At 36.2% G+C, this 14,032-nt stretch overlaps 1 protein-coding gene across 1 annotated transcript in view; it reads left to right on the top strand.

Moving 5' to 3' along the window:
* Positions 1-14,032, top strand: part of Cngb3 (cyclic nucleotide gated channel subunit beta 3) — a 147,626-nt gene that overhangs the window by 87,515 nt on the left and 46,079 nt on the right. The window contains exon 11 of the mRNA XM_047530139.1: positions 12,268-12,409. Within this exon, the coding sequence (XP_047386095.1) occupies positions 12,268-12,409 (142 nt within the window). The remainder of the gene's footprint in view (positions 1-12,267; positions 12,410-14,032) is intronic.

The raw sequence follows: 14,032 nt of genomic DNA on the forward strand, positions 1-14,032 counted from the left end.
AGTCATAATGCAAGTCTTTTTTTTAATTTATTTTTATAGTAAACAAATGGGATACATCTTGTTTCTTTTTTGTACATGAAGTAGAGGCATACCATTTGTGTAATCATACATTTACATAGGGTAATATTTTTTGATTCATCCTGTTATTTTTTTCCTTCCTCCCCACCCCTCCCACCCCTCTTTTCCCTCTATACAGTCCCTCCTTCCTCCATTCTTGCCCCCCTCCCACTCCCCATTATTTGTCATCATCCGCTTATCAGCGAGATCATTCGTCCTTTGGTTTTTTGATATTGGCTTATCTCACTTAGCATGATATTCTCCAATTTCATCCATTTGCCTGCAAATGCCATAATTTTATTATTCTTTATGGCTGAGTAATATTCCATTGTATATATATACCAGAGTTTCTTTGTTCCTTCGTCAATTGAAGGTCATCTAGGTTGGTTCCCCAATCTGGCTATTGTGAATTGAGCAGCTATGAACAATGATGTGGCTGCATCACTGTAATATGCTGATTTTAAGTCCTTTGGGTATAGGCCAAGGAGTGGGATAGCTGGGTCAAATGGTGGTTCCATTCCAAGTTTTCTAAGGAATCTCCACACTGCTTTCCAGAGTGGCTGCACTAATTTGCAACCCCACCAGCAATGTATCAGTGTACCTTTTTCTTCACATCCTTGCCAACACCTATTGTTGCTAATATTCTTGATAATAGCCATTCTAATTGGGATGAGATGGAATCTTAGTGTAGTTTTGATTTGCATTTCTCTTATTATTAGAGATGTTGAACATTTTTTATATATCTGATGATTGCTTATAGATCTTCTTCTGTGAAGTGTCTTTTCATTTCCTTAGCGCATTTGTTGATTGGGTTATTTGTAATCTTCGTGTAGAGTTTTTTGAGTTCTTTATATATTCTGGAGATTAGTGCTCTATCTAAAGTATGAGTGGCAAAGATTTTCTCCCACTCTGTAGGCACTCTCTTCACATTGCTGATACTTTCCTTTGCTGAAAGAAAGCTTTTTAGTTTGAATCTATCCCAGTTATTGATTCATGCTTTTATTTCTTGTGTATGGGAGAACTGTTAAGGAAATCTAATCCTAAGATGACATGTTGAAGATTTGGACCTACTTTTTCTTCCATAAGATGCAGGGTCTCTGATCTGATTCCAAGGTCCTTGATCCATTTTGAGTTGATTTTTGTACAGGGTGAGATAGGGATTTAGTTTCATTCTGCTGCATATGAATTTCCAGTTTTCCCAGAACCATTTGTCAAAGAGTCTATCTTTTCTCCATTGCATATTTTTGGCCCCTTTGTCTAGTATAAGAAAATTATATTTATTTGGGTTTGTGTCCGTGTCCTCTATTCTGTACCATTGATCTACCTGTCTATTTTGGTGCCAATACCATGCTGTTTTTGTTACTATTGCTTTGTAGTATAGTTGAAGTTCTGGTATTGCGATACCCCCTGTTTCATTCTTCCTGCTAAGGATTGCTTTAGCTATTCTGGGTTTCTTATTCTTCCAGATGAATTTCATGATTGCTTGCTCTATTTCTGTAAGGTACATCATTGGGATTTTAATTGGAATTGCATTGAATCTGTATAGCACTTTTGGTAGTATGGCCATTTTGACAATATTAATTCTGCGTATCCAAGAACATGGGAGATCTTCTAAGATTTTCTTTAATTTCTTTCTTTAGTGTTCTGTAGTTCTCATTATAGAGGCCTTTCACCTCTTTTGTTAGATTGATTCCCAAGTATTTTATTTTATTTTTGAGGTTATTGTGAATGGGATAGTTTTCCTAAATTCTCTTTCTGAGAATTCATCACTTATGAATAAAAATGTATTCAATTTATGAACATTGATCTTATATCCTGCTACTTTACTAAATTCACTTATGAGTTCTAAAAGTTTTCTGGTGGAATTTCCTGGTTCCTCTACCATGTCATCAGCAAATAGGGATAGTTTGATTTCTTCTTTTCCAATTCATATCCCTTTAATTTCTTTGGTCTGTTGAATTGCTTTGTTGAATAGAAGTGGTGGAGGAGGGCATCCCTGCCTTCATCCAGTTTTTAGTGGGAATGCTTTCAGTTTTTCACCATTTAGAATGATATTGGCCATGGGCTTAGCATAGATGGCCTTTACAATGTTAAGGAATGTTCCCACTATCCATATTTTTTTCTAGTGTTTTGAGCATGAAGGGGTGCTGTATTTTATCAAATGCTTTTTCTGCATCTATCGAAATAATCGTGTGATTCTTGACTTTAAGTCTGTTGATATGGTGAATTACATCTATTGATTTCCGAATGTTGAACCAACCTTCTTGCATCCCTGGGATAAAACCCACTTGATCGTGGTGCACTATCTTTTTAATATATATTTGTATGCAATTTGCTAAAATTTTGTTGAGAATTTTTGCATCAATATTCATTAGGGATATTGGTCTGAAATTTTCTTTCCTCCATGTGTCTCTGTCTGGTTTAGGTATCAGGGTGATATTGGCTTCATAGAATGAGTTTGGAAGGGTTCCCTCTTCTATTTCATGGAATACTTTGAGGAGTATTGGAATGAGCTCTTCTTTAAAGGTTTTGTAGAACTCGGCTGAGAACCCATCTGGTCCTGGACTTTTCTTTGTTGGTAGGCTTTTGATGACCTCTTCTATTTCATTACTTGAAATTGATCTATTTAAATTGTGTATATCCTCCTGGTTCAGTTTAGCTAATTCATATGTCTCTAGAAACCTGTTGATGTCTTTGAGAATTTCTATTTTGTTGGAGTATAGATTTTCAATATAGCTTCTAATTATGTTTTGTATTTCACTCGTGTCTGTTGTGATATTTCCTTGTTCATTCCGAATTTTAGTAATTTGAGTTTTCTCTCTCCTTCTCTTTGTTATTGTGGTTAAGGGTTTATCAATTTTGCTTATTTTTTTCAAAGAACCAACTATTTATTTTGTTAATTTTTTTCTACTGTTTCTTTTGTTTCAATTTCATTGATTTCAGCTCTGATTTTAACTATTTCCTGTCTTCTACTACTTTTGGTGTTCTCTGTTCTTCTTTTTCTAGGGCTTTGAGCTGTAGTGCTAGGTCATTTATTTGTTGATTTTTTCTTCTTTTATTGAATGCGTTCCATGAAATAAATTTTCCCCTAAGTACTGCTTTCATAGTGTCCCAGAGATTTTGATATGATGTATCTTTGTTCTCATTTACCTCTAAGAATTTTTTTATTTCCCTCCTGATGTCTTCTGTTATCCATTCATCATACAATAGCATATTACTTCTTGTGTTTGCTAACATTAGCTTTGTGGCATAAAATATGGTCTGTTTTAGAGAAGGATCCATGTGCTGCTGAGAAGAAAGTCTATTCGCTCTTTGTTGGATGGTATATTCTATATATGCCCGTTAAGTCTAAATTATTGATTGTGTTATTGGGATCTATGGTTTCTGTGTTCATTTTTTGTTTGGAAGATCTGAGATCTGTCCTGTGGTGAGAGAGGTGTGTTAAAATCACCTAGTATTATTGTGTTGTGGTCTATTTGATTTCTGGGATTGAGAAGGATTTGTTTGACGTACATGGATGAGCCACTGTTTGGGGCATAGATATTTAGATTGTTATGTCTGCTGATTGATGCTTCCCTTAAGCAGTATGAAATGTCCTTCTTTATTCCTTCTGACTAACTTTGGCTTGAAGTTCACATTATCTGATATAAGGATGGATACTCCAGCTTTTTTGCTGAGTCCATGTGCATGGTATGTTTTTTCCCATCCTTTCACCTTTAGTCTGTGGCTATCTCTTTCTATGAGATGAGTCTCTTGCAGGCAGCATATTGTTGGATCTTTATTTTTAATCCAATCTGCCAGTCTATGTCTTTATTGATGAGTTCAGGCCATTAACATTCAGGGTTATTATTGAGATATGATTTGTATTCCCAGTCATTTGACTCATTTTTGTTTTTTGACATGACTTGGATTCTCCTTCATTCGGCTGTTCCTTTAGGGTAGTTCCTCCCTTTGCTGATTTACATCATTGTTTTCATCTCTTCCTCATGGAATATTTTGCTGAGAATGTTCTGTAGTGCCGGCTTTCTTTTTGTAAAGTCTTTTAGCTTTTGTTTATCATGGAAGGTTCTTATTTCATTGTCAAATCTGAAGGTAAGTTTTGCTGGGTATAAGATTCTTAGTTGGCATCCATTTTCTTTCAGAGCTTGAAAAATGTTGTTCCAGGCCTTCTAGCTTTTAGGGTCTGGGTTGAAAAATCCGCTGATATCCATATTGGTTTCCCTCTGAATGTAATTTGATTTTTTTCTCTTGCAGCCCTTAAAATTCTGTCTTTATTTTGTATGTTAGGTATTTTCATTATAATGTGCCTTGCTCTGGGTCTATCGTAATTTGGTATGTTTGGAGTCCTGTAGCCTCTTGTACTTGATTTTCCATTTCGTTCTTCAGTTTGGGAAATTTTCTGGTATTATTTCATTGAATAGATTGTTCATTCCTTTGGTTTGTTTCTCTGTGCCTTCCTCAATCCCAATAATTCTTAAATTTGGCCTTTTCATTATATCCCATAATTCTTGTAGGTTCTGTTCATGATTTCTTACCATCTTCTCTGTTTGGTCAACTTTGTTTTCAAGATTAAATATTTTTTCTTCAATGTCTGAGGTTCTGTCTTTAGGTGTTCTATCCTATTGGTTATGCTTTCTATGGAGTTTTTAATTTGATTTATTGTTTCCTTCATTTCAAGGATTTCTGTTTGGTTTTTTTTCAGTATCTCTAACTCTTTATTGAAATGATCTTTTGCTTCCTGTATTTTCTCTTTTAACTGTTGATTGTTGCAATCACTCAATGCCTGCATTTGCTCTTTCATCTCATTGTTTGCTTCCCTGATCATTTTAATTATGTATATTCTGAACTCCCTTTCTGACATTTCTTCTGCCCCATGCTGTCATTGGATTTTATTGATGTAACATCTAGGTTTGTTTGGGACATTTTCTTCCCTTGTTTTCTCATATTGGTCAGGTATCAGTGGAACACTGAGATATTGCAGATTTCCTCTATTGATCTATAGTGTCCCTGTAGATTTCCAATAACTCACCTCCTAGTCTTCAGTAGCCTGAAGTCTTGGAGGAACTTGAAGTTCCACAAGGAAGTTGCCCCTCTAAGGGTGGTGGCCTTCAGGTGGTATATATTCCCTGCTAGTGGGCAAAGGAGCCTCCACTTGTTGACCAATGGTCAGTCAAAAGGGGGACTAGACTGTGGGCTGGGGCATGACTGGTCTGGGCCTGTGTCTCTGGTTCTACCACCCTGGTGGGAAAGCCCCACCAGCGGGAAAGACTCACCCAGTGGGGAAGTTTTGCTGGGCAGCTCTTCTCAGAGAAGTTCCCTCCTTCCAGAAGTACCACCTGGACTGGGCAGCCCTCCTCTGCAATGTTCCCAGGGGTCCAGACCTACTGCCTGGGCCAGGGAGCCTCACCCTGTGCCAAAGCCTCTCACTGTGTGGCCCTCTTCCAAGTACCTGCCTGCAGTCTGGTCCTGCTGCCCGGGCCTGCGACCCTACTCTGCGTCAAAGTCTTTTGTTGCATGGCCCTCCTCTGCAATGCTCCCAGTTGACCGGGTTCATGGCTCCAGCAGGGGAGTCTCACAAAATGAAAGTCTTAACAAATACAAAATTTAAATAATTTCTTGCATCCTATCAGATTATAATGAAATAAAACTAGAGATCAACAGCAAGAACACTGGAGATTGAACAGTATACTTTTGGATCATCACTGGATCATAGAAGAAACCAGTGGGTAAATTTCTAAATTCCTATAATCAAAGGAAAGTGGAAAGAACATACCAAAATCTGTGGAATGCAGTGAAGGCAGTTCTATGAGGGGAGTGTATATCTCTGAGTGCCTTTATTAAAAAATACTTCAAGACATAGGCACAGGCAATGATTTCCTGAATAAGACTTTAATAACTCAGGAAATAATAATAAGAATTAATGAATGGGACTTCATCAAATAGAAAAGGTTCTGCACAACAAAGGAAACAACAGAGTAAAGAAAAAGCCCATACAATGGGAGAGAATCTTGGCTAGCTAGTCTTCTGAGAGAGCATTAATATTCAAAATATATTTTTAAAAACTCAAAAAACTTAACACCAAAAACAGACAAACTATCCAAACAATAAGTGAGCAAATGAACTGAAGAGACATTTCTCAAAAGATGTGCAAATGGTCAATAATTATATTGTAAAATGCTGAAAACTTTAGACATCAGGAGAATTCAAATCAAAACTACATTGAGATTTCATCTCATCCTAGTTAGAGTGGCAATTACCAAGCATATTAATAACCACAATCCTGACAAGAATCCGGGGGGAGAAACACTTATACATTGTTGGTGGGAATGTAAATTAACATAGTAATATGGCAGTCAGTATGTAACTTCTTTAAATAGTCAAAATAGAACTATCATAAGATCCAGTGATAGCACCACTTAGAATATAGCAGAAGGAATAAAAGTCAACATACTATAGAGATTCCTGAATACCCAGGTTTATTATAGCATAATTCATAATATCCAAGTTATAGAATCTGGGTTAGGTGCCCATAAATAAATACCAACAAAGAAAATGTGATATATATACACAATAGAGTTTTATGCAGTCATAAAGAATAAAGTAGTGTCATTTGCATGAAAATGGATGGATAAAATGTTAAGTGAAATAAGCAAGACACAGAAAGACTAGCTTCACAATTTTTGCCTCATATGTGGAATCTAGGGGTGGAGAAGACATGAAAGTAGCAGGAAGACTACTAGAGGAAAGGGATCAGAGGAAGGGGAGGGGAGGATAATGGAGAGTAGCAGGGAAGGTATGTTATTAGCATGTAAGAATATGCCACAATGCAACCCATTATTCTATATAATTAAAATGCACTAATAAATAAGGGAAAAGATGGATTAAAGACATAATTGTGAGATCTAAAAATATAAAATTACTAGAATAAAGCATAGGGTTAAATCTCCATGACTTTGGTCCAGGTTGTAATACTTTAATATAACCCTCCCAAAATATATGCAGCAAAAGCAAAAATAGACAAATATGTTTATATCATTTAAAAACGTTTCTACACAGTCAAGGAAACAACATAATGAGAAGGCAATAGACCAAACAGGAGAAACTATTTGCAAACCAAATATCTAATAGTGGGTTAATATCCAAAATACATAAGAAATTCCTACTATTTAATAGTAAAAAATAAATTAATTAATTAATGGCCAAAGGACCTGAAAGTCATTTTTCAAAAGAAAAGATACAAATAGTCATAGAGTATATGAAAAGGTGTTTGACTCATTAATCATCAGGGAAATGCAAATTAAAACCAAAATGAGAAATCATCTCACCCTAGTTAAAATGACTATAATTAAAAAGACAAAAAAAAAAAAAAAATACTGACAATGATGTGGAGAAAAAGGAATTCTCATACACTGTTGGTAGGTTTTGAGTTCATGCAGCCACCATGGAAAACACTGTCTTTTTTATTAGAGTAATTCTAACTGGAAGGAGATGATATCTCACTTGTGGCTTTGATTTGCATTTCCCTGATAATTACTGATGTGAGTGGTTTTTCAGATACTTTTGTCCATTTATGTATCTTCTTTTGAGAAATATCTGTTCAGCTTATTTGTTTCTTATTTCTTAGTTTTTTTAGTTCCTTATATACTCACAGAAGAATAATTCCTATTTCCCATTGAATATTTTAAGTCTAATGTCAAATTCTGCCTTATTGCTTTAACTTGGAGCTGTGTGTGTGTGTGTGTGTGTGTGTGTGTGTGTGTGTGTTTCAAGTATTGTATAGTTCAGAGCTAGATAGTTCAGGCTTTAAATCAGCCAACTAGAATCTCCTTGAAAAGATCTATCTGCCTGAGGTGTAGATATTAGAGATGGACACACTTGACTAATTAAGCTAATCCTAGAAAATCAATGCGATGCCATCTAATTAAATTACAAATCTTACCTTTGGTTGTGCATGTCTGGGCATAAGACCTGACTGAAAAAAGAATCCCAGAATAAAGCACAAAGCATCAGGGCAAAAAACTTCCTTTTAACACAGCAGACTATTTAATTTTTTAAAAAATTGTTTAAGACTAGCCCTTGAGATTTGTAAAATCAATGCCAAAGTTTCACATTTGACTTTTATTTTTTAACATCCATAAATAAGAAAAGGAAAGAAAATAATCTATGTGTTTTCTTCCTGTTAAAACCACAATGACTTTAGAGGGGGCAGAAATTCCAACACTTATGACGGAATCAACCATGTAAGGACAGAATCTAGTCTCTTCCCACTCTGGGACAGTATTGGCTTTAATAAATTTCTTTAATTTAAAGAGACCCACAGGTCCAGGACCTGTGACCAAAATAAATTAGGTAATAGGAAATTATAAATTGGAACTTGAAAAGTTAAAATGCAATCCATAAAATTACTTCCCTACTCCTTCAAGGTGGTTCTCTTTGACATCAAGTTCACTACACTATTAGTAAGCCCAAGGAAACCTGCTAGGAAAAAATTACACAGTGGTAATATTTTTATTCTCTTGGCACAGTGGTTTTAAACCCTATCAAAGAGTTGATTATTTTTTCTTTTCCTATAACCACCAGGTTTAAAAAAAAATTCCTTGTCCTTCAAAAGGTATTGAATTTCAAATGGAAGGATTTCTTTATAAACCTATTTTTTCTGAATATTGACTTCAACATCAGTTTATTTCATTCTTCATAAACCCCAACTTCTTAGTATTTAAAGATCTGTAAGCCATAAACTATTTTCACAAGAAAAAAACATTATTGTTATTCAAAGTCTAATACACAATTATCTAAAGTGCTGTTATACTGGCCCAATAGAACAAGAAATAAAACCTTATGACAGAACTGTGATAAAAATGCTACTTTTCTATGTCTATCCTGGACACTAAAATAGCTATTTGGTATTCATTAAATCCAAATGCCTTCTATAAAATATCTTGAGTTATTCTTTATGTATAAGACTTTAAGGCTTCAGTGGGGATGCCTCACCTGGACAATATTGGAACTATATGGAGTATACCAAATGGTATGCTTAAACATGCACAAAAATATATATAATTACAATTATACAGGGGTGCTATAATACTAACTTTCATTCCCACTTCACTATAGACTCCATGAAATACACAACCAAATGTAGCTAAATGAATGTTATATGTTCTATTCTAACATTTATCAAATTCTTGTCTGATCCTCTTCCTATTTGGGTTATAATGATCTTAGCCTCTCCATTTTACAGGTGCTCAAATTGAGTACAAAATCTTTGTCAAGCATATTTCTGATAATTTTTTGATTTTCTTAAATACTAAATTTCTAGATAAATTACCTATTACATCCAAGATGGAGCTCCTTCTCCTCCTTCTGTCATGGTTTGCGTATTAAATAACATATAAAATGTGGGTGGAAAAATACGGAGAAGGTATTTATCAGTTGTTTTCTTCTAGTAGAAACAATTGCATATAAACTATAAAAGACTCTCCCATTTACATAAATATACTTGATCTCTATAATATCCCCCACAAGTCACTGGTATGAAAATTTCAAGATGGCCTCAAATTCTTTCCTGTTCCTTCCATTGAGAGATGAATTCAAACTTCTCTTTCCTTGAATCTGAACTGGCCTTAGTAATTTTCTTGACAAATATAATGTGACAAGAAATTAGGATGTTATAGGGCTTCTAGGTTATAGGAAACCTTTCAGTTACCTTTTGGGTTGCTTTGCTCTGGGGGAACCAGCTGCCATGTAAGAAGTCCACATCTACCCTGAGACTGCCATTTTATGAAAAAGTTCAAACTAATCACAATTAGAGGCTAAATGAAAAGAGAAAGATACCCAGCCCGTCCCAGTTGTTCGAACCATCCCAGGTCAGGCTCAGACATATAATGGAAGAAGTTATCTTGGGCAATGCAAGCAGGTATGGTGTAGGGAAAAACAGAAGAACACACCTAACAGTAAGAATCAAGAATCTTGTCTCAATCACCAGAGATCACCAGTCATTCAAGTCGCCCCAGCGGAGGGCCCACTCATCATGAAACATTTCTGCTGGGTGTTGCAAAAATCTCTGACCTACAAAGCTAAGAACCTAATAAAATGTTGGTTGTTTTATGCTACAATATTTCAGGGTTAGCTAGTGAACACCCTCCTTGGGCTTAATTGCTTAGTCATTTCACAGTGTTTACTAATGTAATGGTTCATTTGAATTGCCAACTTGATTGGATTAAGAGATGCCAATGGTTAAGAGGCTTCTGGGTGTGTCAATGAGGGTGTGTCTAGGAATGATTGACATATGGGACAGTGAACGGGAGACCCTCCATAAGTGTGAGCAGCACTGTCCAATAGGATGGTGGCTTAGATGGAATAAAAGTTGGAAGAACCAAGGAAGCAGCAGCAGATGCAAGTTTGATTCTTCTTGAACGGGTTCTCGATTGCTGCTGTGATCACCTGAGGATATCAGACTCTCACTTCTTCACTCTTTTGAAGCAGACTCTGCCAGTTATTCTCCAGGGAGTTTCCAGAAGCCCTTGGTCTCAAACTAGGGTAACACCATTGATCCCTCACTGTTCAGCCTCTTGGACTGAGCAGCTACAGGTTCTTCCAGCTCTCCAGCTTACAGACAAGCCATTGTGGACTATTCAGTCTCTGATCACATAAGCCAATCTAATAAATACACTTTTTATAATCATACTTCCTGTTGATTCTGTTCCTCTAGAAACCCTAATACAGAAATTGGTACTGAGAAGTGGGGTCCTTGCTGTAACTAACCTGACCATATGGTTCAGAAGCTTTTTTGAACTTTCTGGAATTAGTGGAAGGAATTGTGAGATGTTTAGCAGCACAAACTGGAAATACTTTAGGTTATTGTAAGTAGAGCTTAATGGCTGATTCTTGTGGGAGCTCAGAAGGCCAGAATTCTGATAGGACTCTGGACAGTGAAGACAGGGTTCAAGAGGGTTTACAGGAAAAGGAGAAAACTATTGGTAATTGGACTAGAGGCCATTCGTGTTATGTTCTGGCTAAGAAGTTGTCTGTATTTTGCCCTTGTCCTGAGACTTTCTGTGAGGCTGATTTTAAAAGAAATGTACTCCTTAAACTGGCAGAAGAAATGTCTAGGCAGATAGCATTTAGACAGTGGCATGGATATTGCTTGCAGCTTTTAAGCAGGAGCAAACCCCTAAGATTAAGAAATGCCAGTAACTTTGGACATTGTCCTAGGAAAGCTGCAGAAATTGAGCAGAGGCAAGTGAACAGAAAGGTCACTTGGGCTACAACCAAGGCCACAGGGGTGGAGCTACACAAGCCCTTTGCAGAGGATATTATGTTATGTACTCCAGATGCCAAACGTAGAACTCCAGGACTTGTTTGCCCAGCTGGATTTTGGTCTTGCTTTGATCGTATTCCTTCTTTCTATACCCCTAATTTTGTGAATGAAAATATTTACTCTGTACCATTATATATTGGATACTTGTAAATTACTTTTACAATGAGAGATTGCCTTGAGCCTCAGACAAGACTGAACTTGAACTTTGAGCAATCTCGAACTGTTGAGACTGTGGGGACTCTTAGAAATGACAAAATGTATTTTGCATTGTGAGATAATTGTGAGCTTTTCAGGGCCACAGGAGTAATGTTATGGTTTGGATGTGAGGTATCCCCCAAAAGTTCACATGTGAAACAATGCAAGAAGGTTCAGAGAAGAAATGATTGGGTTGTAAGAGTCTTAATCCAATCAGTGATTTAATCCCCTGATAGGGATTAACTGAGTGGTAACTAAAATGGTAACTAAAATGGCTGGAGGAGGTGGGAATTGGGGTGTGATCTTGGACATATATTTGTATCTGGTCAGTGAAATCTCTCTGTTTCCTGATCATGATGTGAGCGCTTCCCTTTGCCACACTCTCCCATCATGATGTTCAGTCTCGAGGAATGGAACTGGCCTTCTATGGACTAAAATCTCTGAAACCATTGGCCCTCAAATAAACTTTTCCTCCCCTAAAATTGTTCTGGTCAGATTCTTTAGTCACAGCAATGAAAAAGCTGACTAAAACAACTAAGAAACTTACAATGGCACACACAGTATTTGTCAGCACTGCCTGTTGAAAGAGAATTTTGATTAGGAATAAATTTGTAATTATTTGGTAATGATCTACACTATGAAGCAAAATAGTATTTCAATAATATAAGGGAAATGTATACTTTCTCTTGTCACAGGTATCTGAGATGTTATTATTGGGCAGTTCGAACTTTAATTACCATTGGGGGCCTCCCAGAGCCACAAACTACATTTGAAATTATTTTCCAACTTTTGAATTTTTTTTCTGGAGTTTTTGTGTTCTCCAGCTTAATTGGTCAGGTAAGTTGAATATGTATCCCTAGATACATAGCATTTTCATTTTTCAAAGGCTAACAGGTGTTTATAAATTTTATGGAAGAAGAATTAAAATTTATCTAGTGGTTATTTTTCTTCTCCTCCTCCTCTAACTCCTACTTCTTTTACTAACTTTCATCTATTTTAATGACATGGAGGGGGTCAACACTGCCTTTCCATTTTTAAACCATTAGACCCATCAGAAGACCTACCAGCAAAGACCATTTTTCAGAGAAAGATAATTCTATGTCAACTTCTTACTTGGAGCTTCCTGAAAACCCTTTAAAACTTTCTTATTTACTTACAATTCAAATATTATCATGAAATCACTGGGTTAAAATCAACTTCAGAAGTCATTTAAACTAGAAACTAAAAAATACCATCTTAAATAATTAATAAATCATTGTTTTACAGATGTTTACTATGGCATCCTGTCGGAAATCACAATATAGTAAGAAAATAAAACAAGTGCATAAATAACTATATTACAAGATGAAAGAAACCAAAATCTCTGTGAATTCCCAGACTCACCATTAATTAAAAGTTCAACTGCATAGGATCTTTAGAACTTTTACTTCCTCAGAAGATACTTTACATATCACAAGCTAAAAAGCAAAAAAAAAAAAAAAAAAAACCTATGTGGAGGCATGTACACCAAATGAAGAATTAGACTACATCACAAAATGATTATTCCCACTAGAGAAACTATTGGTTCCTACTCACCATGCTCACAGTAGTATGGCTGAAACTGATTCTTTAGCAATGAAAAACGATTTATTATGATATTTGACACTGCTCAAAAGCAGTCAAAACTCACACAATACATCCATGAATGTTCAGGGTCTCCTATACATAACAAGCTCCAGAGGAGGTTTGGTAGCTATCAGTTCAGAAAAGGGAAACTTCCCAGGAGGTTTTGTGGAGCAGGATGCATTTGAAGCATCTTCAAAAACCCGGTAGTATTCAATAATCATAGACAGGTAGTTCAAGTGATCAGAAACAGTGTGTGAAAAAGATGTCAGAGACAGTGTGGGAAAAGATGATAAAGCATGAGACAACATCAAGAAAATGGAAACAGTTCTGGAACTCCTGGAGAGAACATGTGTAAATAAGAGCTATATGTAAGGATAAGATACTTTAAGGGCTCTGAATGTCAACGATGTTGAACTCTATCTTAAAGACAATGGAAGCCATACAAGGGAGGATTTTGACAGAGATTCAAGGAAAGTCAATTAAAATATAATGAATTGGAAATTGTGATACTATTTTAAAACAGAGGTTTTATTGCTATTTAGTTATGGTAAGTAACAGTTTATGGTATAAGGTAGTTGATTTTATTCATGAGTCTCAGAAGGAGGGAGCCTACCACACCATGGTGGGTGGGGAGGGTGAACAAAATAGGGAAGCAACAACTGGGGAACGGGTGAGACAGGGCAAGCAGGGTTAGTATTGGCTTGTTTGAATAACTGCAGCATGCTCTGAGGTGTAGGACCACCTCTATTTGTCTGGTACCTGGCACTGTTGAATGGGACTGTGGATAGACGCAAGAGAGTGAGGCAGTTGTAAGTATGAGATCTGGATCAGTTAACTTTGCATATGAGACACTCT

This window comes from Sciurus carolinensis, chromosome 1 (assembly GCF_902686445.1).
Source record: "Sciurus carolinensis chromosome 1, mSciCar1.2, whole genome shotgun sequence".
In the NCBI taxonomy this organism is placed as follows: Eukaryota; Metazoa; Chordata; class Mammalia; order Rodentia; family Sciuridae; genus Sciurus; species Sciurus carolinensis.